The 22,600-nt window shown below is 36.0% G+C and overlaps 4 protein-coding genes across 6 annotated transcripts in view; 3 read left to right on the top strand and 1 right to left on the bottom strand.

The window, feature by feature from the left end:
* The window catches only part of LOC124204138 (thyrotropin-releasing hormone receptor-like), a 30,037-nt gene extending 27,362 nt beyond the window's left edge, over nt 1–2,675 (top strand). Inside the window, exon 4 of the mRNA XM_046601149.1 lies at nt 1,161–2,675. Coding sequence (XP_046457105.1) covers nt 1,161–1,578 — 418 coding nt within the window. The 3' untranslated portion in view covers nt 1,579–2,675. The remainder of the gene's footprint in view (nt 1–1,160) is intronic.
* Nucleotides 2,676–4,978: 2,303 nt separating this feature from the next.
* On the top strand, nt 4,979–6,399 carry LOC124204298 (cuticle protein 38-like). Of its 2 annotated transcripts, XM_046601347.1 has the most exons (4): nt 4,979–5,093; nt 5,293–5,884; nt 5,956–6,130; nt 6,229–6,399. In XM_046601347.1, the coding sequence occupies exons 1-3, from the start codon at nt 5,082–5,084 to the stop codon at nt 6,084–6,086; spliced, it is 735 nt and encodes a 244-aa protein (XP_046457303.1). In that variant the 5' UTR covers nt 4,979–5,081; the 3' UTR covers nt 6,087–6,130; nt 6,229–6,399. The 2 variants fall into 2 exon arrangements, with proteins under 2 accessions (XP_046457303.1, XP_046457302.1); XM_046601346.1 differs by having other exon boundaries at nt 5,956–6,399.
* A 2,526-nt stretch (nt 6,400–8,925) lies between these two features.
* On the bottom strand, nt 8,926–10,502 carry LOC124204396. 2 transcript variants are annotated; one of them, XM_046601451.1, is made up of 4 exons: nt 10,298–10,502; nt 9,954–10,238; nt 9,248–9,895; nt 8,926–9,190 (listed from the first exon to the last, which is right to left on the bottom strand). In XM_046601451.1, exons 1-3 carry the CDS (start codon nt 10,453–10,455, stop codon nt 9,808–9,810), a joined length of 531 nt encoding a protein of 176 aa, XP_046457407.1. In that variant the 5' UTR covers nt 10,456–10,502; the 3' UTR covers nt 8,926–9,190; nt 9,248–9,807. The 2 variants fall into 2 exon arrangements, with proteins under 2 accessions (XP_046457407.1, XP_046457408.1); XM_046601452.1 differs by having other exon boundaries at nt 8,926–9,555; nt 9,617–9,895.
* A 5,928-nt stretch (nt 10,503–16,430) lies between these two features.
* Nucleotides 16,431–19,958, top strand: LOC124204311 (trypsin alpha-3-like). The gene is made up of 8 exons (XM_046601354.1): nt 16,431–16,534; nt 16,739–16,870; nt 17,307–17,395; nt 17,454–17,586; nt 17,665–17,750; nt 17,899–18,115; nt 18,195–18,252; nt 18,321–19,958. Exons 2-8 carry the CDS (start codon nt 16,739–16,741, stop codon nt 18,404–18,406), a joined length of 801 nt encoding a protein of 266 aa, XP_046457310.1. The 5' UTR covers nt 16,431–16,534; the 3' UTR covers nt 18,407–19,958.
* The last annotated feature ends 2,642 nt before the right edge of the window (nt 19,959–22,600 follow it).

Below are 22,600 nucleotides of genomic sequence, written 5' to 3'. Positions count from 1 at the left end.
AAAAAAAAAAAAAATATATTTTGACTCGTTTCATTTGTGGTAATTCATGGTTTTCAAACCACGCAGCGCCATCTAACGCTAGAAATGAACAGCTTATTAAAAAAAAACTACATTTTTGGGAGAAGAAATGAATGAATCCGTTTGCGTGGTCGAATTAATTTGTCATTAACCTTTCGATGAAGACTACTAGATAGTTATCGTGGGCGTGAAGAGGGCGAGTTTCGCCATTCAGTGGAAAGAAGTTATGGGGCTACTGCACTTTTTAAAATACAACAGCAGAAAGCAGATTGCCAAGTTCGGTCACGACCGTCACGACTGGGACTCATAAGGCGATTAAAATAAAAGTCCTACACTGCGATAAAAAAAATTGTCCCACTCATCCCATAGATGTACGCGCTACGCAACTCGTAACAATGTTCTTTTTTAGCAGTCAATTGACGCCAGGAAACTTACCCGTACGTAAGTTATAGATCTATCGATGAACTGCTTCTCGGAAGCGCGAATCCATTCCAGCAGCAGGATATAATGGCAGCGATCCAGCTGTGCGAACTAAAACTGTTTTCTTTTATTTATCTTTTTGCCATTTGCCACGGGCGATGGTGGAGGTAAATCGATTTTGACCAATTCCAAGTATTAGCTTGTTTATGGGTTGCATTTCACACGAAAAGCGCAAAAATGTTCTCGTGTCTAAAAGTGTCACATTTAATGACCCGACCCGTAATAACATTTTCTACCGGTATAACACGTGCGACAGCAGAGCAGAAGGCAGAGCTCGAGGCGACTATATAGTATAATGAGTTATTATTAGTATATGGACATCCAGCAAAAGGTTGGACGTTATAGCGAGCCCAGCAGTTTGGGATCATCGACTCTGTCTATTTCAAATAAAGAAATTAGACATAAAAGAAATTTCAAGCCAGTTATTAAGCTTAGTAGATTGAGGTGGCACTTCTATCAATCAACAATTGGAAAGTTCATAAAAAAAAATTTAACTTTTGCCCGTAACGCATGCACTAATATTAATAGCTATACATAAAAATGTTTGATGAATTTGGATGAATAATGATTCCTTTTAGGAAATGAGTTTTCCTAAAATATTATATATGGCCAAAGTATCAAATAAAAAAGAAAAATGACCCCATACATGTTTGTGTATATAGGCAAGTAGTGGCGATGCTGGGGGCCGTGGTGGTTAGCTTTTTCGTCTGTTTACTACCGTACCGGCTCTTGAGTCTGTTCCAGGAGTCGGAGAGTGTTAGTCCCGAAATTTTCTACATGATGGTCAATTTTTGTCGCGTCATGGTCTACCTCAACTCGGCAATCAATCCGATCTTGTACAATCTGATGTCGTCCAAGTTCCGAAACGGCTTCTTGCGCCTCTTCGGCTTCAAGGGATTCGCCCGCCAGGGCACCGTCACCAGCTCCTCGATGGCCAACACCAACACGACCAGCACGACGAACACGACGTCGTCGTCGGCTGCCGTGGCCCAGGCCAACGCTTCGCTGGCCCATCACGGCACCCTTTCTTTACACCGACCGCTTCACTATCGTCTGTCCAGCCAAATGCAGCCCATCTAAATTGATATATATTTTGCAATGAAATCAGACTTGCAATTTCGTGAGAGAAGCATCTCATATCAACAAACTATTAGACGGAATTTTTCTATATACGAACTCGACACTGCACTTCAAACTCATTTTTCTTTTGATTTCCACACATCACAAACAGACGCTAGATACTTTTCTCTCTCTCACTTGTTTAATCCATTTTTCTATCCTTCCTCGCTTGACGATCAATTCTAATTTGATTTTTCGTGGATTCAATATATGTGTATTGTATATTTATATCTGTGTATATTTGTAAAGTTGCCATGCTGTGCTGGTGGATGTACAACCGATACTTTTGCTCATAATCATACATGATTGCCGTTTTGTCGATGACAGAGAACGTTTGAATGATTTGATCGCGCCGCAATTATTGAAAAAGGACCCGATGCGTTTTGTCTCGTCTTGTCATTTATATATACCTCCAAAACACGGTGTTACGTCTGGCTTATTCTATGATATACCTTCGTACTGGAAATACTTAAATTAAAAAAAAAAAAAAAAAAAAAAAAACAGATTTCACCCGTTAATCATTACCGTGTTTTGAGGGAGGGGGGCACATATATTTCCCCGCGTGCTGTTTTGATTATAATTATCCATTTCGTTCTCTGTGACGACTTTAAAAAAATCACGCCGCTTTGAAGCATCGTCACACCCCTTTCTGATGGTTTGGGGAGCGACGAGCGTGTTTCGCATCTACAATACATCTTCTATAATTTCCTACGATATGTGTACACGGCCCAACGTCAGAAATTGTCTTTTTTTGCATCAATTAATATATACACGAAACGGCGAAACGCATCGACGTACACACAACTTCTCCTCATGATATAACGTTCCTTCTCCGGGGGCTTTCAGAAGAATCAGCTCACCAGTCACACGCATGTTTACAAAAAAGAAAAATAAAAAAAAAAAAAGGAAAAGAAAGAAAAGATTGAAGAAGAAAGAAAAAATAATTATTGTCCAATAACATCTTCCTTCATGAAGACCAAAAGTCCCCTAATATAAATTGTATTTGTACAGTAAATGTCAATAAACTCCGGCATATTCCGCCATGGGTTGCTATACTATGATGCACGCTTGGATACGAATATTTTCTTGATTTAGGATGATGCACGAACTGGGCGGCTACAAATTCAATTAGAATTCATTTTTGGCTAATTTTGATTGACGAAAAATACTGTATTCAAATTAGAGTCCTTACTCCTTAGACGCGCCACAACAATCAACGGGAAAGGTTGCTGTATATTCCATATTATATCAAGAGACAAACTACATCTATTCTTTGTCGGATGCATGTTCAGTCACAGACCTTATGCGTGGTTTCTAGGAAACAGGATTCAATCAAATCTAAACTCACCATGAGACCCAAAACAAGTTTGACGGCAAAGGACACTCTAAGTTTGATTGAAAAAGCTACAAGTAGCTAATATAATTCGAAAGAAGTATAACTTGGACGACCTAGTATGGAATATAGGAAGGGTTTCTTTGACCACTTACAAATAAAATTGATTCGTATGTATTTAAGGACACGCATAGGTCGCTAACCGAAAAGAGAAGTCTTAAGACTTTTGAGTTTGGAAACAAAACAGAAATCTCTGGACGTTGCCAGATGAGCGAAAGAAAACCCTAAAAATCCCTTGATTTAGGATGTATATGAACTGGGCGGCGATAAATTCAATTAGAATTAATGTTCGGGAAATTTTTATTGACGACTTAAACGGTATATTCAAATTAGAGTTCTTTTTATAAACGCGACAACAAAGCAACGGGAAAGGTTGCTGTCGGTTGCTGTATGTTCTATATTATATCAAGAGACAAACTGCGGCTATTCTGTGTGGGATGTTCAGTTGTACATGCAATCTTTATGCGTGGTTTCTAGGAACCAGGATTCAATCAAATCTAAACTCACCTTGAGAACAAAAACAAGTTTGAAGGCAAAGAACACAAGTTTGATCAAAAAGCCGGTTAGGGAAGAAAAAAAAAATCAAACTTTATGCAGAAGAGAAAGCTACAGGTATTAGAATTCAAAAGGAGTAACTTGGACAAACTAATATAGAATATATAGGAAGAGTTCTTTGACCACGTCCAAATAGAAATGGTTCGTATACATTCAAGGACACCCATAGGTCGCTAACCGAAGAAATAACTCAAGAAGTCTTTCAATGACTTTTGAGTCCTCCAGCTGCGCTTTTATGGACAATATAAATTGTCAAATGTCAAGAGATTATATAAAATCTCGATATAACTTTGTAGTTCGTTTTGTGTGTTTCCTATTTGGCAGATGCTGACGAAAAGCCACCCTGACGCCAAATTCTAAGTGTCGTTTCGGGATCCTAGTGTTATTTTTTTAAAAGGGCATAGCATATCTAAGTTTTAAATTTTTCTATAAAAATTAAGTCATTGACAAAATATGCTTCTGTTGAAACTTGAGATATAGGCTAACATATAAGACAATCTTGCAATTTGAACTTAAGTAAATATTACTATGACTTTAGTACAGTCGTTAAGAAAAAAAAAGATGACCTTCTATAACCGAACAGAGAAAGTTTCCGACCGCTCGCTTTGCCCTTACTCCAGGGCAAATAAAATTTAAATATCCTAACGTGAATTTATTTTTTCTTGTCGTGTTTTCTCCTTATACCATTAATTTTCTCGAAAAAAAACAAATCAACATAACTTTTCCAGCATGTCCTTTTCGAAAAAAGTCACTCATACATTCTTCAAGATTGTGACTTTAAATTGTTCGCCCGTATAAGTTTACTCCTTTGTTTAGGTCATACCGCGAATGTTTAGAAATTAAATTACAAATCTATTGAGCTTCAATCTTTTTTTCGTTACATTAGCTAGGCTATATTATTAGCTTATATATATTAGCTACTGTATATGTATTTTATATACACTGTACAGACTTAACTATACAGTTTTCTTATAGCATTTTCAATTTTTCATGATTTATTCAATAACTCATTTCAAGTTTAAAAGAATCCCAATCACGTGATCCGGTCATGAACTGAGGAACGATGCTTTGGAACATTTTCAGTTTCCTATAACTCGAATGCCTTTTGAATGCCTGGTCGTTGAACGTTAGCCAAAGAGAGAACCCCGCCCTGATATTTGTTCGTAACATTTGGTTTTCTCCTTTTGTGCTGTGCACCTCAGCGATAAGGCCTACGGGGCATAAAAGAAGACGGGTTGCGGGTAGAAAAAAAGACAACAAAAAAAAAACGAATAAGGCAATATTTAAGCAGTCGTGCTTTCTAACCAATGACTTTGAGGAGGCACAAAAAAGGAAGAACTGTATCCAAGGAAAGGGTAAATAAGGGAAGAGGCTGTCCTTCGACCTTGATGCAAGCATAACACTGGGGATGAAACGCTTGAACGGAGTATAAAAGACGGCGTGATGGCCACAAATATCATCATCAGTACTTCTTGGTGGTTTGTATAGCAGCTCTCACTAGAAAATCTCATAGAAAATGAAGGCTGTGGTAAGTAATCAAAGACTTTTTACTGTTTTATTGTTTTAGTATAATGTTTTACTTTTTTAAGAATAAATTTGAAAAGAATGATTATTTTCAGTTATTTTCACATTTCTGCATTTGTAATTCACATACTGTTCACATGTTCGATAAATTCCATACATCAAAGTGTAAAATGTAATAAGATTGTTTTTAATGCTCAAATTAGTGTATTGCTGTCTTTGCCCTTGCTGCTTTGATTGCTGCCGAGGAACCCAAAGAAACTGTAGTCATTGCTCAAGATCCCAAAGATGAAGCAGTAGTCGTTGTTGAAGAACCTAAGGAGGTCCGCGATATGAAGGCCTTGCAACAGGCTTACGCCTTCGCTATTCCTTATGCTTACGCTGCTGCTCCTTTCGGTTATGCCGCTGCTGCTCCATACGGTTATACCGCTGTTCCTGCTAAATTCGCTGCAGCACACTTCGACTATGGTGCCAATTCCGCTAAATTCACTGCCCCCCCTTACGGTAATGCCTACACTGCTGCTCCATTTTATGGCTATGCTGCCCCTTATTACGGTTACACTGCCCCCGTAACTGTTGGTACTGCACCCGTTGCCTTTGCCGCGCCTGCCAAATTCGCCGCACAAACGTATCCATTCGCAGCCGCGCAAGCGTATCCATTTGTTGCCGCACAAACGTATCCATTTGGAGCCGCACAAACGTATCCCTTCGGAGCGGCTAAGCAGCAACAGTACGCCGCCTACGCCCCGCAATATGCTGGCTACCAGAACACCGGTTTTCCATACAGCTACGGTTATGGTAAATATTTCACTTCATTCCAAAATAATACGGCAATGAATTTTTATACAGGCCTAATTTTCTTGTTACAGCTCCCAGTGCATACAGCTTCAAGTTTCGAGATTCCGCAAAGGAGCAATCCGCTTCTTACTTGCCTGAAAACTTCCCCTTCGCCTATCCATCCTACGCTTTCCCTGGATTTCCGGTCGCTACCAAGGAATAAATTATTACTGTTGATCACATGATCTCCATTTCACATAAGTCCAAGTAAAATATACCAAGTGTTACAAATATTATATATGCTTAACGCTCGAATTTTATTTCAAAATGGGTTGCTTATGGAATGCGTTTCTATTTTTTTTCAGTTATCGAACCAATTTCAACAAAGTTGATGGATTTCTTTGACTAGCTGAATGCATCTCAGAATATTTGGATGTCCATTGTCCTCTTACAATTGCCCTATCACAACCATGAAACAGATTTATCTTGTGTTTATGCTATGCTAAAATTGAATACAAACAAGTTGTCTGCATATATCTATTCATGTACATAAAAGTTTTCGGAAATTAGTGTTAGCAAAAGTTTTCTTTAAGCCATTTTACCTGATTACCCAGTTCCTCCACAACGTATATAACTATACAGTACCTACCTAAAGGTTGGGAACGCGCGAGAGAACCTTTATGGAAAAAGGCGTTTTTCTTGGCGTTCCAATTTTCAAAAAATCCAATGTTCGTCGGATTGCGACGAATTTTTTTGGCCGTAGCCATTATGGGTAGGATTAAGCTGATTTTTTTTTAGATTTTTCCTATCAAAGGGAAGGATGGGTTTTTAATCGAGCCCTAAGTTTGGGAACGCTCCGTTGAGCTATTTTCAAATTAGGGTTCTTTAAAGGGGGATAACAACGGAACGGGTCAAGGTAGGAAGACCCGGAAAACTCTGAAATGAAGAACTTTACAAGCTCAACAACAGTGTTTACTTTCAGATTTTTCACGTCATATTAATTGTAGTCAATTGAAGATTTAACACTGAGCCCAACACTCAAAGAGGCCAACATTGGGGGTTTTGGGGGTTTACAATTTTTGGAAAAGGGTGACCAAGACATCGCAGCCAGTCCCCGAATAAACCATCTTGTGCGGAATTTTACGAAAAACTCAATGGTGAAATCCGCAATGTTCTAGCTAGCATAATTTTTAAGTTATTTAATGGAAAATAAGGGACAAGCCCCAGAAATTGTGGCGTTTTTTCTGATTTTTGACATCAGTTTTCGGACAAACCAGATCTTAAAAAAAATCTAATTTTTCAGAATGAAAGATTTTGCCGATCGTGTAGCAACTACAAGGATTTTGGCAGCAATCATATTCTCAAATTTATTCTGTCTTCCAATTTACAGTAAGTAGATAACAATAGGACATATACACAAAACGAAGAAAATAAAAAAAAATTAAGAAATACTTCTTCCTCTCCTTTTCAACTTTACAATTTTTCCGTGCATTTTGGCATCACATAAATCAAAGTCCTCCATTGCTTTGGATTTTCCTAGATTCAACTCATTACACGATATTTTACATGTATCACTTTAACATGTAGCTAGCTTTAATGACATGACATGTTACATATAAAATCAAATATTAATATATAATTTTACTTGTGAAAGTAAATTTTAATACATGAACTTTTTTTTAACCTGGGATAGTCAAATCTCAAATGAAATTAACAAGATGTTTCTACACTTCGCAAACACATTTCAAAAATAGTACAAGATTTACGTAAGTCTTAAAAGACGCATTAAAAATTTATTAATTCGAATAGTATTAAATTTTTAAAATATTTGTTTCTGTATTTCCAAAAACTAAACTGACACACTACATTCTTTCATAACCTCTAGATGTCGTTGTATCGTTCTGTATGCCAACCACTAGAGGGTTGAGGCAAAGGCAGAGGGAGCAAGTTGGAATCTCTCACTTCTTTCTTAAACGCTGAGCCAAGAGGGCAGTTTTTAGGGAGATGCGGTAATACTGGCATACTAAATACCACATTAAACAATTATTTACAAGAAAAAGTCGATTATGGGATTTTAACATCGTTTTCTTTGACAAAGAAGAATTCTTAATCTATTGTTTGTAATTTAAAAAGATATATTTTTTTTTGGTTTGGGAGGGCAAATTGCATTGCAGCAAAACCATTTACGCATGAGTGGCCACCCATATTTTTTAAATATAGGCCATATAAAAAACCTGGTGCCAATCATCAACACAACGCCAAAGGATCCTTGAAGGAATGTTAGTTCCTTTTCCATTATTCCGCCTACTTGTGCTGCTAGCCCGTCAATATAAAAGAATCTCGGGTCAACAGGCCTGGCAGCTGTAATAGGAAGACAGAAGAATAAGCCCAGTAGCATAGCATCTTTCATCTTCCTGGCGACTTGAGTAGCATCGCATAGACTTTTTGTAGGCATTTAATTGAACCATGATTCGACGGTGGTTGCAATTGAGTTGGCACCAGACGCCGGCCAAAGAACTCCTCTCTACTACCGACTGGGGTAATATGGTTGACTCTTTGCAAAAAAATGACATCATAGACTCCAACTCTAAAATAATAAACAACATATGATCCTTCGTCACAAACAACGACTTCAACGTCATATGTAACATTTACTTTTAGTAATTGTTTGAATAAAAAATTGTGCTTTGAAAAAAAGTCCTTCTTACCTAGCTTCGTAGATATAAGAACAGGGACCAGCCTTGGACATGTCGATCTATCTTCTTTTGAAATAAAAAGAAGTGCAAAAACACAAAAGAATTTGATCAAGAACTTTAATTTCAGCGAGATAAATACGATTCAATTTTAAACAATTGTATGCAATGGGCGGTCGTTGCCCTCGTATTCTTAACTGATGCGGGAAAATTTTCTCTGTCTAAATCCAGTTTCTATTCCTTAAAAAAAAACGTTATAACAAAATATACAACACATGGAATTTCTGTTAAATATAAAGGGATAAGCAAAGTTCCCCCTTTTAGAGGAAAATAATCAGACTGAACACTTTCACCCTCGAACTTTCAAAATAATCTTCACCAATGTCTATATTTACAATGTTGGCAATGCCAGTTGAATCAGATTACGTAAAAAACCAATAACAAAAAAAAAACATCAGGATAACCACAAACACAAGAAAAAGAAAAATATTAATAGAATAAAAAAATGTGTATGGTGCTTAATATCCGTACTGCTTCCGCTTCATCCTTATTAAACATTTGTGAGTGGAATGAGGCAAGTTCCTTTTTGGCCAATGCCTCATTCCGCAAAAATTTCTCCAAACTTGCTTGAGCACTGAAAGAAAAACAAATATAGAAAAACACAAACCAGAAATAACTTACTAGAACTTACTGTTGTTTACTAGAACTTACTGTTCTCTTCATTTTCTTATATTTAAGTTTAAGCTGCATTCTACGTATCATTGTTTTATGGATTACAAATAAACAGTGATAACAGGAACAACCAACAAAATACACAAAAAACAAACATAAATAGAAAAAATTGAAAAAAACAAATCAAACAAATCAAACAACTTAACAGCATCGCCAAACATCCTTTTAGCCTCAGCCTCATCTTTGCACATTTTGGAGCGGAATGAGGCCAGCTCCTGTTTGACCAATGCCTCATTCCGCTTAAATCTCTCCAAAGTAGCTTCAGCACTGAAAAGAAAAAAAATATATACATAAAAACACAAACATGAAATAACTTGGTAACACTTACTACTGTCTGTTTTCCTTCAATTTTTCATGTCGAGTTTTGAGCTGCACCTCACGTATGAGATTTGATCTCCTCCTTTCCTCAATCCTTTGACGTTCTGAAATGGTCCAGGAATGAAGGAAGGTGGGGAAGACGGCGGAGTAATGAATTGCATTAAATGAAAAGATTGATGTTTCAAGCCTGGACTACTTCCTTTATTTATGATCAATATTTCGGAATGAGGCCAGCTCCTTTTTGGCCAATGCCTCATTCCGCTTAAATCTCTCCAAAGTAGCTTCAGCACTGAAAAGAAAAAAAATATACATAAAAACACAACATAAAATAACTTGGTAACACTTACTTCTGTCTATTTTTCTTCAATTTTTCATGTCGAGTTTTGAGCTGCACCTCACGTATGAGATTTGATCTCACCCTTTCCTCAATCCTTTGACGTTCTGAAATGGTCCAGGAATGAAGAAAGAAGAAAGGTGGGGGAGACGGTGGAGTAATGAATTGCATTAAATGAAAAGATTTGTGTTTCAAGCCTGGACTACTTCCTTTATTTATGATCAATATTTCGGAATGAGCCAGCTCCTTTTTGGTCAATGCCTCATTCCGCTTAAATCTCTCCAAAGTAGCTTCAGCACTGAAAAGAAAAAATATATACATAAAAACACAAACATGAAATAACTTGGTAACACTTACTACTGTCTGTTTTTCTTCAATTTTTCATGTCGAGTTTTAAGCTGCACCTCACGTATGAGATTTGATCTCCTCCTTTCCTCAATCTTTTGACGTTCTGAAATGGTCCAGGAATGAAAAAAGGAGAAAGGTGGGGTAGACGGCGGAGTAATGAATTGCATTAAATGAAAAGATTGATGTTTCAAGCCAACTACTTCTTTTTTTATGATCAATATTTCATGGCTTAGTATTTAAAATGCTTAGGAAAAATTCAAAAAATCGACAGTTTCACTTCAAATTTAAAATGTTTGGTTCAAATCCAACATTTGAAGAAGTAAAATCGACGTAAAATTGGTACTCGAAATTCCAGATTTGTTAAATCAGATCATTCATACAGACTGTAGCGTAAGATAAAGTGGAGAGTAGATTCGCTTTCAAACACTAATAATTCAAATTCAAATCTTGAAATCAATGGAAATAGAAATCACTTTAAATTTTAATCAGATTGAAATTTCTCATTCAGCAAGTATCAGATTTCATTCTTTCAAACATTTATTATCAAGTGGGAATAAAGAAAAAAAGCAAACTAAATGCAATTTCAATTATTCTGACTATTAATGATTGCCAAGAACCCAGAAATAATAGGGACAACAAGAATTGGATAACAAATAAACAGTTATAACAGGAAAAACAAAAAAAAGAAAAAAAAAACACAAACAACAACAAAGGAAAAAATTGAAAAAAACTAATTAAATAAAAAAAATAAACACCATCGCCAATCATCCGTCGTGCTTCAGCCTCATCTTTACAGATCTTTGAATGGAATGAGGCCAGCTCCTTTTTGGCCAATGGCTCATTCCGCAAAAATCTCTCCAAACTAGCTTCAGCACTGAAAATAAAAAAAATAATAAAAACACAAACATGAAATAACTTACTAGCACTTACTATTGTCTGTTTCTCTTCATTTTTCCATATCTTACTTTAAGCTGCAGACGGCGTATCATATTGGATCTTGTCCTCTCTTTGATATTCTGACGTTCAGAGATAGTCTAGGAATGTTTAAAGGAAACAGGTGGGGAAGACGGCGGAGTAATCATTTCCATATCCATGTATTCAAACACCCCGTCAACTTCGTCGTCACCCATTTTATTTTTGCGGACAACCACTCAAGGGGAGAAAGCGACGAAGGAGAAGAAACAGACAGATCTAACATGCAAAAAAAAACACAAAAAAACAATGAATACAAAAGAAAAATTGCATAAAATTAGAGGATGACTTACTAGAGTTGGACATGTTGTCAGGTGAAAGCTTAGAACGAATGTGAAAAACAAATATTTGTTGACTTGCCAGCAAAAAATAAGTCGCCATACAATAAAGCACCCAAAGAACGTCCCTCACCAAAACCCCGCCTGCTGGTTGCAATTCCTATCGTTGATCTAACTATTTTTAGTACGTAAAACAAAATCCTTGCCCAGAAGTTTAGAACCAACCTTTTCATAAGAAATTATTTAAGTTGAAGTCATGAAAAACAACCTCTACCACATCAAGTAAAGATAAGGTAACTGTTTCATTTTTCAAGTACTCCATAAACATTAACTTTAACATTTAACTGGAATCAAACCTGAAAACTTTATCGTGCTGAGAGAAAACCCTAACCAATTAACCACAATTCATGTATAAACATATTTATCATTCAAGTGGTTGTTCAACACGTCTACGTATCACGAAGCTTATATTTAACAGTTGTTCTTACGGGCAGAAGATAAGACATAACGGGGCAAAATCTTACGTCGTGCGATCAATAATTCTATTTAAGGCAAATATAACTATGCACCATCGATGTTGGCTAGCGTGGTTCATGACTTATTCCCCTGATTACGTATAACCGTAATTTAACAGCTTATTGGTTAAAGCATTGGGTCCAAAAAACTACGGCCAGTTGTTCAAGCTTATACCAATATAAGTACGCACAAAATGAAAAACTTATGTGGAGAAATCCGTAAACCCGTCCAAAAATTTTATTGTTTCAAACACATCATTAATTTACTTAAACATACACCAGAATTTAACCCGACGACTTGAGCATGGTCGCCTGTCTTCATTTTGAATGTAATGCCACATACTTTATAAGTTGTTCTTCAACATCTCTACATATCACGACGCTGAGTTTTGATAGTTTTACTAACAGACAGGAGTAAGGACTTAATGGACCGAAGACTAAGGAGGAAAAACAAACTATGACTCATCAAAATTGGCTCACGTGGTTGATGACTTATTCCCTTGATTGACATATAAAGGGGAGGGGAGGTTACAAGAGGTGGATGGATATAATGGATAGTAGAAAAACGGGAAGTATGCGAGAGATAGGAGATAGTGTTCGAGGTAATAAAAAAATCCGAGGATACTTTCACCACGACTCAAGCCTGTGGGGTTGGGGCTACCGAAGGAGCACCCCCGTGGCCCAAATTCAACTATAAATGATTCAAACGAAAAAACAAACACACACACGACGACTGGCTCACGGTGAAGGATGATGGAAGTTCAAACACGTAACACGAAATGTAATCTAAAACTCGGTGGGTGGAGCAATGGATGGAACAAGTCACAACACTGGCTCTAGATAACCCCCATTTTGACTTGGCTGCACTGGAAATAAAAGCCTAAGGGGGTTAGGAACCCGGCCTTGGACGGCATTCACAAAGCGGTAATCGAATATCATAAAAATAAATTGTTTTAATCTACATACAAAATCGATACCATTTTAGTATTAGTTAAATTGTTTAGATGTGGAATGGTAAACTGTAAGTGTAGAAAAAGGAAATGTAATGCGACAAGTGCTGTCTTTGTGCTTGTACTTATATATTAAAAAGATCTTTGAATAGGAAAATAATCCGTAGATGATTCCTATCCTCCCGGAACGATTGTAAAACTAAGTGAACTCCCGAATGAACCAGAAGGCAAAGAGTAGGAATTTACTTATCACGTTGTGCATTCCTCTGATGCAATCGAAGTCTTTTCCGTGCTTTGCAGACAGACGAGTACTCTTCTCTTATAAGACATCTATCATCATTTCAAATAAGGCCAGCTATACTTACATGGAACGAAGATTCCCAAGAAGCAAAACTGTAAGAAAAAGAGTGATTAATATGTATCAAGAAATTTTACGACTAGTATCAGTAGCTTTGTGTGGGCCAATGCAGTTGAACGCTTCGTTTAAAAATGCAATTCAAGTGATCATTCTTAAACTCAATAAAACTTCATGCAACTTCCATTCGGAAAATTCGTTGAATAAGGTTATATCTGGTGGTTTAAGTAAAAACTATACTGAATACCGCACTGCTCAAGCCATTTTTGAGTTTATTGGGAAATTGCAACTTGCAATTGAATCAGACGTGGGGAAAAGGATATGAAACAACTACTCAGGGGCAATTCACTCGTTCCTGCATTGGGAGGCGTTAAAAAATTCAATCCAAAAAAGGTGGATTACGCTTTGTCTTTTAATCTATCATCGGAAAACGTAAGCTATACTCATGGGAAACTACCCGGTTGCAGTCAAATGGTAAAGAACACGTTTTTCCCACAGCCACAAGGAAGAAAACTAGATCTTTCATGTACAGGAATTACTGCTTAAACTGACAGATTCCGGCAATACATGAACTCAAACGAGCATCGTTTTATATGTTAACAAAAAAACTCACCCACTCTGACCCCAGACTGCTTCAAGTTTGCATGTTTTTTCTCACATTAACGATCAAATAAACGGTATTGAACAATCACGTATTGTATATCAATGACATTGGTAAATTGCAAAAAGTTCCCACAGTACCTTTACAGAACAAATACAGCTGTCATACTATGCATTACAGAATCGCTCTGTATTTCAGCAACAGTTCCCATTAGTTAAGTATAATATTGAACAATTATTCCATCAACTGTTACTTAAAATAATTGAGACTCAGAAATAAATACTGTAAAGCAGAGAAACAGCAACATTATTTATTTGACTCTTTTGTCCACCATTAGACTCAATCCCTGCTTTACAGGGGGATTTCATCAAGAATATACTTCAAGAAATTTTCAATTCAAATTTTGTCCCAACCGTTTGCAAGTTTTGCCATTCTTGTTGCAACTTAACTTTTTTAATGTTATAGTTCGTAGAACAAAATTAATTTTAAGAATAAAAGTTTACACACCAGTTTTTTATTTTCTTGTTAAATATCCCCTACACAGTTTAGATCCATGTTTGAGTCATTTCCTTGGAAGAGAAATCCTGTTCCAAAGAGCCTCTTCCCTGAGGAGTCAGGAGCGCACGATGAATTGAAATTTGTTGGCAATTCCTTCAAGAAACTAGAAATACAGAGGGTGTTTGGTTTCCACACATAGAGAGAATTAACTTTTTGAACCAATTTAAAAAAAAATTCCCATTAATATGAATATAGGTTAAAAATAAACTCATACCAGTTGTGCAGAACTTACACACGTTTCTGGGCAAACAATGAACAGAGTGGGAAAATTATAGAACTAAGCCATCGAACTACAAGCGATTGAAATTTGATTAGTAACAATGGTACGAATAAATCTTAAGTTAGGGAGTACCATTTTGCACCAATGAATGTCAATAACATAATACACTGAAATAAATTGGAAATACCACGAAAAAAAAATCGAGTTACCATGGAATGGCCCGGATGCAAAGGACGGCAGGGAGTAGTTGGTGAATGACACGAAGAAAGATGATTGACAACGAAAAAGTGTTAACAGTAGCGAAATTAGTGTGTACAGTAACAAGTAACTGATATTCTTATTTTTAACCAGGCAACAATAATTGACACCCTCATATATATACACCACCAGGCAAGTGAATTTCTTTTCAACGTAATTTTTCGAATTTTTTGATAAAAAGGCAGTTGCTGGATGTTGTCAAACGTAATTAACTAGTGGTAGTAGTTAATGGGATGTGACAATCTGCTCTAGCGCTGTGGTTGGGAACTCAATTCGGGTACAAATCGCGCTTCATTGGAGTTGATTCGCGACGTGTCGGTTCAAAATCGATGTATGTCTGAACAAATAGATTGAAATGTAATGAAATGGTTTTGCAATTGCCCAGTATATTTAAGGGTTGGCAAGAATGAAAAAATACCACAGATCTTTTTTTCAGAGAATTTTTTTAACAGCCACATTTTGAGAGTTAAGTGTAATGTTTTGGCTGTATTATTCACAATTGTATAAATTATTTAGAAACTTTGACTTTACGAACTCTATCAAATAGCGTTAAGTACGTTAAATTGTAAATTCCGTACACTATAGGGCTTTGCTGGGGTTAATATTATGTCATACATTTAGAGGGAATTTTTTGACGGAATTATCCTTCAAATTACATGAAAGGGCCTCGAAGTGCTCTCAGCTACTAGAAACTTTGTGTAGGTCATTTTGAGCGCCATGTAGTGTATCCACATTACGCCATACTAAGTTGAAAGGACTTTTAGGCAAACTGAAGTAAGAAAATGACATATTTAAATATATGTATATATTTCGGTACAAAGGGATTTATTTATTAAATTACCGAAAGTTTAGGGGCTCTTAACGCAGCACATGTTACAGTAGTATGCTGAGAGAGGCACCCCGAAAGTCTTTTTTTGGGAATTTTTCAACAATCAGAATCGAGGAAACCATAAAAAAAGGATTAAAGGGTATTTGTAAGGTAAAGTTTTCATAATTTGGGTATGACAAAATTAGTCAATGCTACGTTTCGTTAAATGAAACATCAAACTATGTGACTCCTTCAATCTTTGGGAGGAATAAAAACACGAAAAAACGGCCATTTACATTTTGGACTTTTGGTGTCGGATATTTGTTTCGTTCGTTCTAAGTCTTATTACGTCTTACGAATTTTATCCATTCCCAACTTAAAAATACAGGAATTTACTTTCCTATGAGCTTATTCTAAATCCCGAAGCCCAACCCAATCCGAGAGGCTGTATTCGTCCCAATTTCGTTTTTTTACACCTGAACAAAGTAGAACTGTTGAACGGCCAATTCAAACAGTTGTTATTGATTTTCTCATATTGTGCAGATGGTGTCAATAACGCCATAAGGTGTGAGCAAATAAGCACAAATTGTACCTGCGTCACTCTCATCTCCTTTCCTTGACGTTAAAACTACATATGTAGTTATCATAGTTATCAATGTCCTAGTATTAGACACAGTTCAGTACTAATTACATCTGAAATAGACATTGTTACATCTCTTGTGTAACTAAAGGTAAGGCTAATACAAAAAATTATTTTAATACGAGTTTTTAAGTAGGCTTATATCTCATCAGAAAAATTAAGTAAATTTCATAGTTGAAAAACTACGATGCAGTAGTAAGGGAGACTGAATTTCAACTTAAAGCTGAAATTATCATTTCGGTCTTTTTAGAATGAAACCATACATCTTATTATTTCCTTTGTGTTTTCTGTTTAGATGCAGACATTGGTTATAATCTTCACTATTTTCACGATTTCTTGTGCATTTCCGAACGCATATGATGATAACGAAGACATAGATCACATTGTCGGTGGGCATAAGGCTAATTCATACAGCTTTAACTTTTTGGTAGGTTTGGTTGTGAAATGTTAATTTATGGTTATTTGAGGGGTAGGTAACAATAGGATATATTATATCCCTCAACGCTTTGTCTTGATACGGATTGATGATACATCCTTATACCGAAAAACGAATCCTGGCATTACATGCCCTATTATAAAAAAAAGTGACACATGTAAAATATTTCGCAACCTAACCTTAAGTTACTTTATCTTGCCTTTAAGAACCTGAGTAACCTGTCATCACTTATCTATCTTGATGAGGGATATAACGAAGGGAGAGGATGTGTTGGCATGGGAGAAGTATAACGTCTATCACTTTAGGAGACAAAACGCCATTGTTGCAATTTCGCTTCCCCACTAAATAATAACGGATGCGATTCTTAAGAACCTATTTTTGTGAAATTGGAGCTGACCTGAGTTAATTTATAATTTTGTAACTGCAGACCGCTTTGTTACGTGATGGGGAATGTTTCTGTGGCGGATCCCTTGTTACGGCAAATCACATTCTGACAGCTGCTCATTGTGTCGATTAGTAAGACATTTGACTTTTTTCTAAATCATTGTTGAATTTTCATAAATGACTATTTAAGTATCAAACCTAAGGATTACGGTTTGATACAACTTTTACTGAATACATCTACTCTCAACCCACCCGACAATGGGGCGATTCATAGAGGGGTGAAAAAGATTGTACATCATAGAAATTATAATTCAGCAACTAGTGTATGTATTAAAACTAGTTTTTACCGATATATTTTTATAATTTTCTTTTTTGTGCTTTTTCATTAAAAATCTACGTAGGTTAACGATATTGCCATAATTACGTTAGATTCTCCCGTTGAAAATATAAAACCCATACCCTTACCTCGTATCGGATCTACTTTGAGGTATTTAATTCTTGATTTCACTTTCATTAAAGGTGTAAAACAGAAACAAATTTTAAATATTTTTTAAATATTTTAAGTGTTACATTCTCTGATATTTTAATGATTTGTGCTTACTACGTCACAAAGCTGATTATGCTCTTCAACTTAGTTATTCCGGTATGTGGGCCACAGTAATAGGATTTGGACGTACATTGAAAACCCTGGCGGAAGATGAGTCGAGCGGGAACGGATCTAATACGCTTATGGAATCGTCCTTGCAAGTCATTAGTAATTCCAATTGCTCTGAAATGTATTCCGAAAGTAAAGAAACGAAAATAAGCGCCTCAATGTTATGCGCTTACGCTGCCGGAACCGATACTTGTCAAGTAATATTAGATTTTTGTATAATTAGTTTTACTAATTTGCATGTCTGAAATTAATCGCCATCCTTTCATTTTAAAAAAGGGTGACTCGGGTGGACCCCTGATTGTTGAAGGGACTCAAATTGGCATTGTCAGCTGGGGTATGTAGTTTCTTACGGGGTTATATTTTATACATATAATAATATACCATCAAATGTGTAACTAATAGGATATGGTTGTGCTGATCCCAAGTATGCCGGAGTCTACACTAGGCTGACCTTTTTCTACACCTGGATTAGATTTAACCTAGTTTAAGGGCATTTTGTTTTCATTTTGGCTAAAAGGAAATGATTTTCTCTTAAATCAATTATTTGGACCGTAAATATTATAAATACACGATCCTATGCACAAAAAAAACGGGCAATCCTCAAAATAGCCTAAAAGACTAAAGGGAAAAGAGGTTTGCAAACCCTGAGGGCCTAAGAGAGCTGTAAGCAGTACAAAACAGTGACTTGAATAAAGATCGTAGAAAGTTCATCAGAATTTAGGGAACGCCCCACAAACATGGTGTGCTGTACTTTTTTAAGTGGGGTTTGGTATTTTTAGCCTTAATTAAAAGTGGAATTCTCCTGCTTAGACTATTTTACAAATGAATAAAAATACTAACGTTACCAGCGTTATAAACTGTGTCGACCCATAACTGTAAGAACAAAATCCTCTTTTCATACAAAAAACCTCCTATTACATTCACAAGGGTTTTTCTTCTGATTATTAAACTGGGTTTTTCTTTTTGAAGATCAATAAGACTAGAAAAATCATTGCTGTAGTTTGACACATACAAAAACAAAAAAGGGAAAAACAAATTGATTTTATGTCGTGGGATTGAGTGAATAAGACAAATGGGGAACGATATTATTATTTTGTAGTGAATTTTTGCTAGATAATTAGATTTTATTAATCTATAAGAAAATGTAAGAGAAAGTGGTTCTTAAAAGATGAGTAAAATTGAAAGAAAAATATTTAATAAAAAAACAAAATTAAAAACAGTAATGGAAATAATGTAAAATTAGACGCCACCTTTCAGCGCTTTTTCTTACTTTGAGATATTTTTGCGCATTTCAATTGTTTTCCCATAAAATAACACATTGCACAGACGGCAAGCACAGAAGGCAAAGGAAACAGGCAACAGGCAAAGGCAGCACCACAGAAAGCTTTGAATAATTGATTGTAAAATATTTGATACTTGATATAATAAATTGATTAAATATTTGATTGATATCTTGAATATTTGATAAGCCATTTTGTAAAAAAAAATCTATGACCGAACCCTAGTACTACCACGTTCGATGAAATTACCTAGGTTTAGGGTTAATCAATCTTTTTTTTTAATTAATGTTTTTAAAAACTACGGTTTTCATCATCATTTAGGGGGTTTTTAGGCAATTTGAAATAGGAGTTCAAAAGTAAAATCCCTATTTATCTATACATACCCACGCAGAGACCACATAAAATCAGATAACCAGTTTCCATTAGAGCCCAAAGGCTCTAGCCTGCAACCCTTCTCATGCGACTTCAATCGACTTACGACATACGAAGAGGTTCGTCTGCTATCTGCTGCGCAATGACTCAATGTAATTTTTTGCCCTTAGCTCTCAGCTCGTTGTTCGTTTTCCCTCCCAGCCTAATAACCATTTTTCTGTAGTTACTAAAAAGAAAATCTACTGTTTTTTTAAATTAATAATGAATAAATAAATTTTAAAATATTATTCCGGCAGCACTGTTAAATAATTACAGACAGTCTTGTTGGATTTTGCTTTCTTTTTATTTGTTCTATTATTTGAATTAGAATAAACATGTTTTTCAGTTAGTTTTGTTTTAAAAATCGTTCATAACTTCCTATGATAACTTTTACCGCAGCTCTAATGAGTATTGCCTATATAATAGGCTATGTGTAGTTACAAATTTCCAACGGCCTATAGGCCGACATGACTGCCAAAAATATTTTTATTTGCTTTTCTTTCAATGTTTTCTTTACCACGCTGTATTCCCCCATCTTTTGCAACATTTTGATTCTTTTTTATCACCCCTTCCACATTTCATCATCATGACGACTTTTTTCTTTGCTCGCCCTTCCTCCCCAACATTTTTGTCGCATTTTTATCTTCGATTTTGAGGCAGTCTAAAATCTGATTTCTGAGACAGCACATAGTTCGCTTGTCTCGTCTTCCTCTTTTTTCAGTTATTTTTGGCTCACACTTACTTCTATATTCTACTTACTACTGTTACACTTATTGAAATAAAAAAACCAAACGCAAGAAATCTTAGTTCAGCAGAAGTATTATTTCTTAATTAGTTCTTATCTTAGTTCTTAGCACACACCAACTTCTTTTCTTTTAGTTTTGAATATAGCTTAACGGCAGCAGAAGAATTGCCCATAAGCTGCTCCACTGGTAGCCATATGGAGCCCAGCGAACGGTGGTTGCCACAGTTTCTACATGTTTTGGGTTCTTTACACTCTAAGGAAGGCCTCGAGTTGATGTAGCATTGCATTGCAACTAAAAAACGTAATTAAAGCATGCTTTGCAGAAAAAAAATAAGTCTGCATTTTGTTTTAATTTGGAAAAATCGTTTCCTTATACAACGTCTTTTCTTTGGCTTAAAAATTAAATCTGTGATTATAATCTAAACAAATTGTTTTTAATATTTTGTTACACTAAAATTTTGTGTTTGTTACTCAACCTTACAATCTACTCGACCTTACAATCTAAGTGTTGGGCGTTGGGGGGAAAAACTTACAACAAAAACTTGTAAGTATTATTAAATTTCATGTATTTTAATATTTCTCATACAGAACATTTGGAAAACAGAAAGATTCAATTATTATTCAAGACTGAATACTGCTCCCTCTGTATTATTTTCATTTTCTTCCTCGCTGCCCACTCTTCTTCTTCTCCCTTGGCTTGTCCCAAACTTTCTTCTTCTCCCTCTCAGTCCCAGTTCCAAAATTTCCATGTAGTGTCTGTCTGACTTTCTTCTTCGATATACAACTTTCCTACCCAGTTGGTCTTGCCGTTCCAATTTTTAGGAACTTCTTCTAATTCAGGAAGTTCTTCCTGAAGAAAATAAGAACATGATTACAATTCAAATTGCCCTTTGGAAGTTTGAAATCGCCATAAGAAGTTCCATGTCAACATAATTGATGCCCCTGAACATCGCTTTATCATCAAGAATATGATCACCGGTATCACCTAACCTAACCCCTTGTAAATGAAATGTGTTGTATTTGAGACTCTAACTCCATGGCATAATTGTGTCGATGACGCCGCCTAAAAGCCACAGGTAATCCATCTATGGTGTTTGGTCGAGAAATCAATCACAACAGCCATCTCGCTGCTACCCCTTCTAAGCTGAACTCGATATGGTGGAACTGTTGATTAAAAACTGTTTCGACGCAATAATTTGAGAGCCTTCAGAGATTAACCTCAAAGAGAATGTTATAAGCAGCCATGGAATTTATTCGTTAAAGTTGAGATTCATGCACGACACAATAAATGGTAAAGACTTGTTTGAATGTTTTGTGTAGTATGTGGCTAATCAACAAAGAATCAATTAATAATGTGGAAAGGGACAGAACAATAAAAAATCATACCTGGGATTGCAAGAGCAATCATGAGTGGCCACCCAGCCCAAAATAACCAAAGTTAGGAAATACAGACACAAATGGAAAACAATAAGCAACAATAATTATGAAATATAACAGTAAGCAGTTTATGATATTTGCCAAGAGCCATGCAAGTTAGACATATCAGAGTTGCTCTCAGAATGACAGTGCAGTGCAGAACGGAAATATTTCGAAATTAGAAATAACAAGCACATTCACAAATTGGGCAAGAAGGGCAATCGGTTCTACACATTAATATACTCACAAACTGAAGAGAGTTTTATTCAAAAAACGCCCAATGTTAAGAATATAATCATGACAGGACTCGTAACTATCTGCTTCTAGAGTTCAACAAGCATGGACTCTAGGTCACAGGAAAAGAACAGACGAATTTACTTTCTATAGTGGTTTCTTGAGACCAATTGTAGCGACTGAACATGCCTTTTTGGCTTCTTTGAGCTGAGGAACAGGGACAAAGAATTAGACACCACGTGTAGCGTAGCGACGTAGTTTGTTCTATATTATCAGTTCAGTACATCTAAAGAGGCAAATGAAAGAATTCTGTGGCCAGCGTTCAAAAATTTATTTTTGTAGTGAGCCTGAATGTTGGGTTTTTCTTGGCTTGCTCAGGAAAAGAAAAGGTTTGCATTTGAGCTGCAGATGGCATTGAGTTCAAAAAAGGCAATCTCGGATGTTCTTAATAAGGAACAAGGGGTAAAGTGTTATCATTTTGTGGGCCAGTTTTAGTATGGGGAGATTTGCATTTACTTGTGCATACAGGTGAGCAAGAACAATCTCAAGGATACAAAACTGTAAGAGGAGCAAATATTTATTCATTCTTCTTAGTT

This window comes from Daphnia pulex, chromosome 10 (genome assembly GCF_021134715.1).
Source record: "Daphnia pulex isolate KAP4 chromosome 10, ASM2113471v1".
In the NCBI taxonomy this organism is placed as follows: domain Eukaryota; kingdom Metazoa; phylum Arthropoda; class Branchiopoda; order Diplostraca; family Daphniidae; genus Daphnia; species Daphnia pulex.
Note: the sequence above shows the minus strand (reverse complement) of the source record. Positions and strands in the feature narration are given on the sequence as shown.

Excerpts from the sequence above, each read along its gene's own strand:
- LOC124204298 (XM_046601347.1), top strand. Across the intron at positions 5,885-5,955 it reads TCCATACAGCTACGGTTATG|CTCCCAGTGCATACAGCTTC; the intron begins GTAAATATTTCA and ends TTCTTGTTACAG.
- LOC124204396 (XM_046601451.1), bottom strand. The coding sequence starts at position 10,455 with ATGCAATTCATTACTCCGCCGTCTACCCCACCTTTCTCCTTTTTTCAT. Across the intron at positions 10,239-10,297 it reads TTGAAGAAAAACAGACAGTA|TGCTGAAGCTACTTTGGAGA; the intron begins GTAAGTGTTACC and ends TTTTCTTTTCAG. Across the intron at positions 9,896-9,953 it reads TTGAAGAAAAATAGACAGAA|TGCTGAAGCTACTTTGGAGA; the intron begins GTAAGTGTTACC and ends TTTTCTTTTCAG.
- LOC124204311 (XM_046601354.1), top strand. The coding sequence starts at position 16,739 with ATGCAGACATTGGTTATAATCTTCACTATTTTCACGATTTCTTGTGCA. Across the intron at positions 17,587-17,664 it reads ATTATAATTCAGCAACTAGT|GTTAACGATATTGCCATAAT; the intron begins GTATGTATTAAA and ends AAATCTACGTAG. Across the intron at positions 18,116-18,194 it reads CCGGAACCGATACTTGTCAA|GGTGACTCGGGTGGACCCCT; the intron begins GTAATATTAGAT and ends ATTTTAAAAAAG.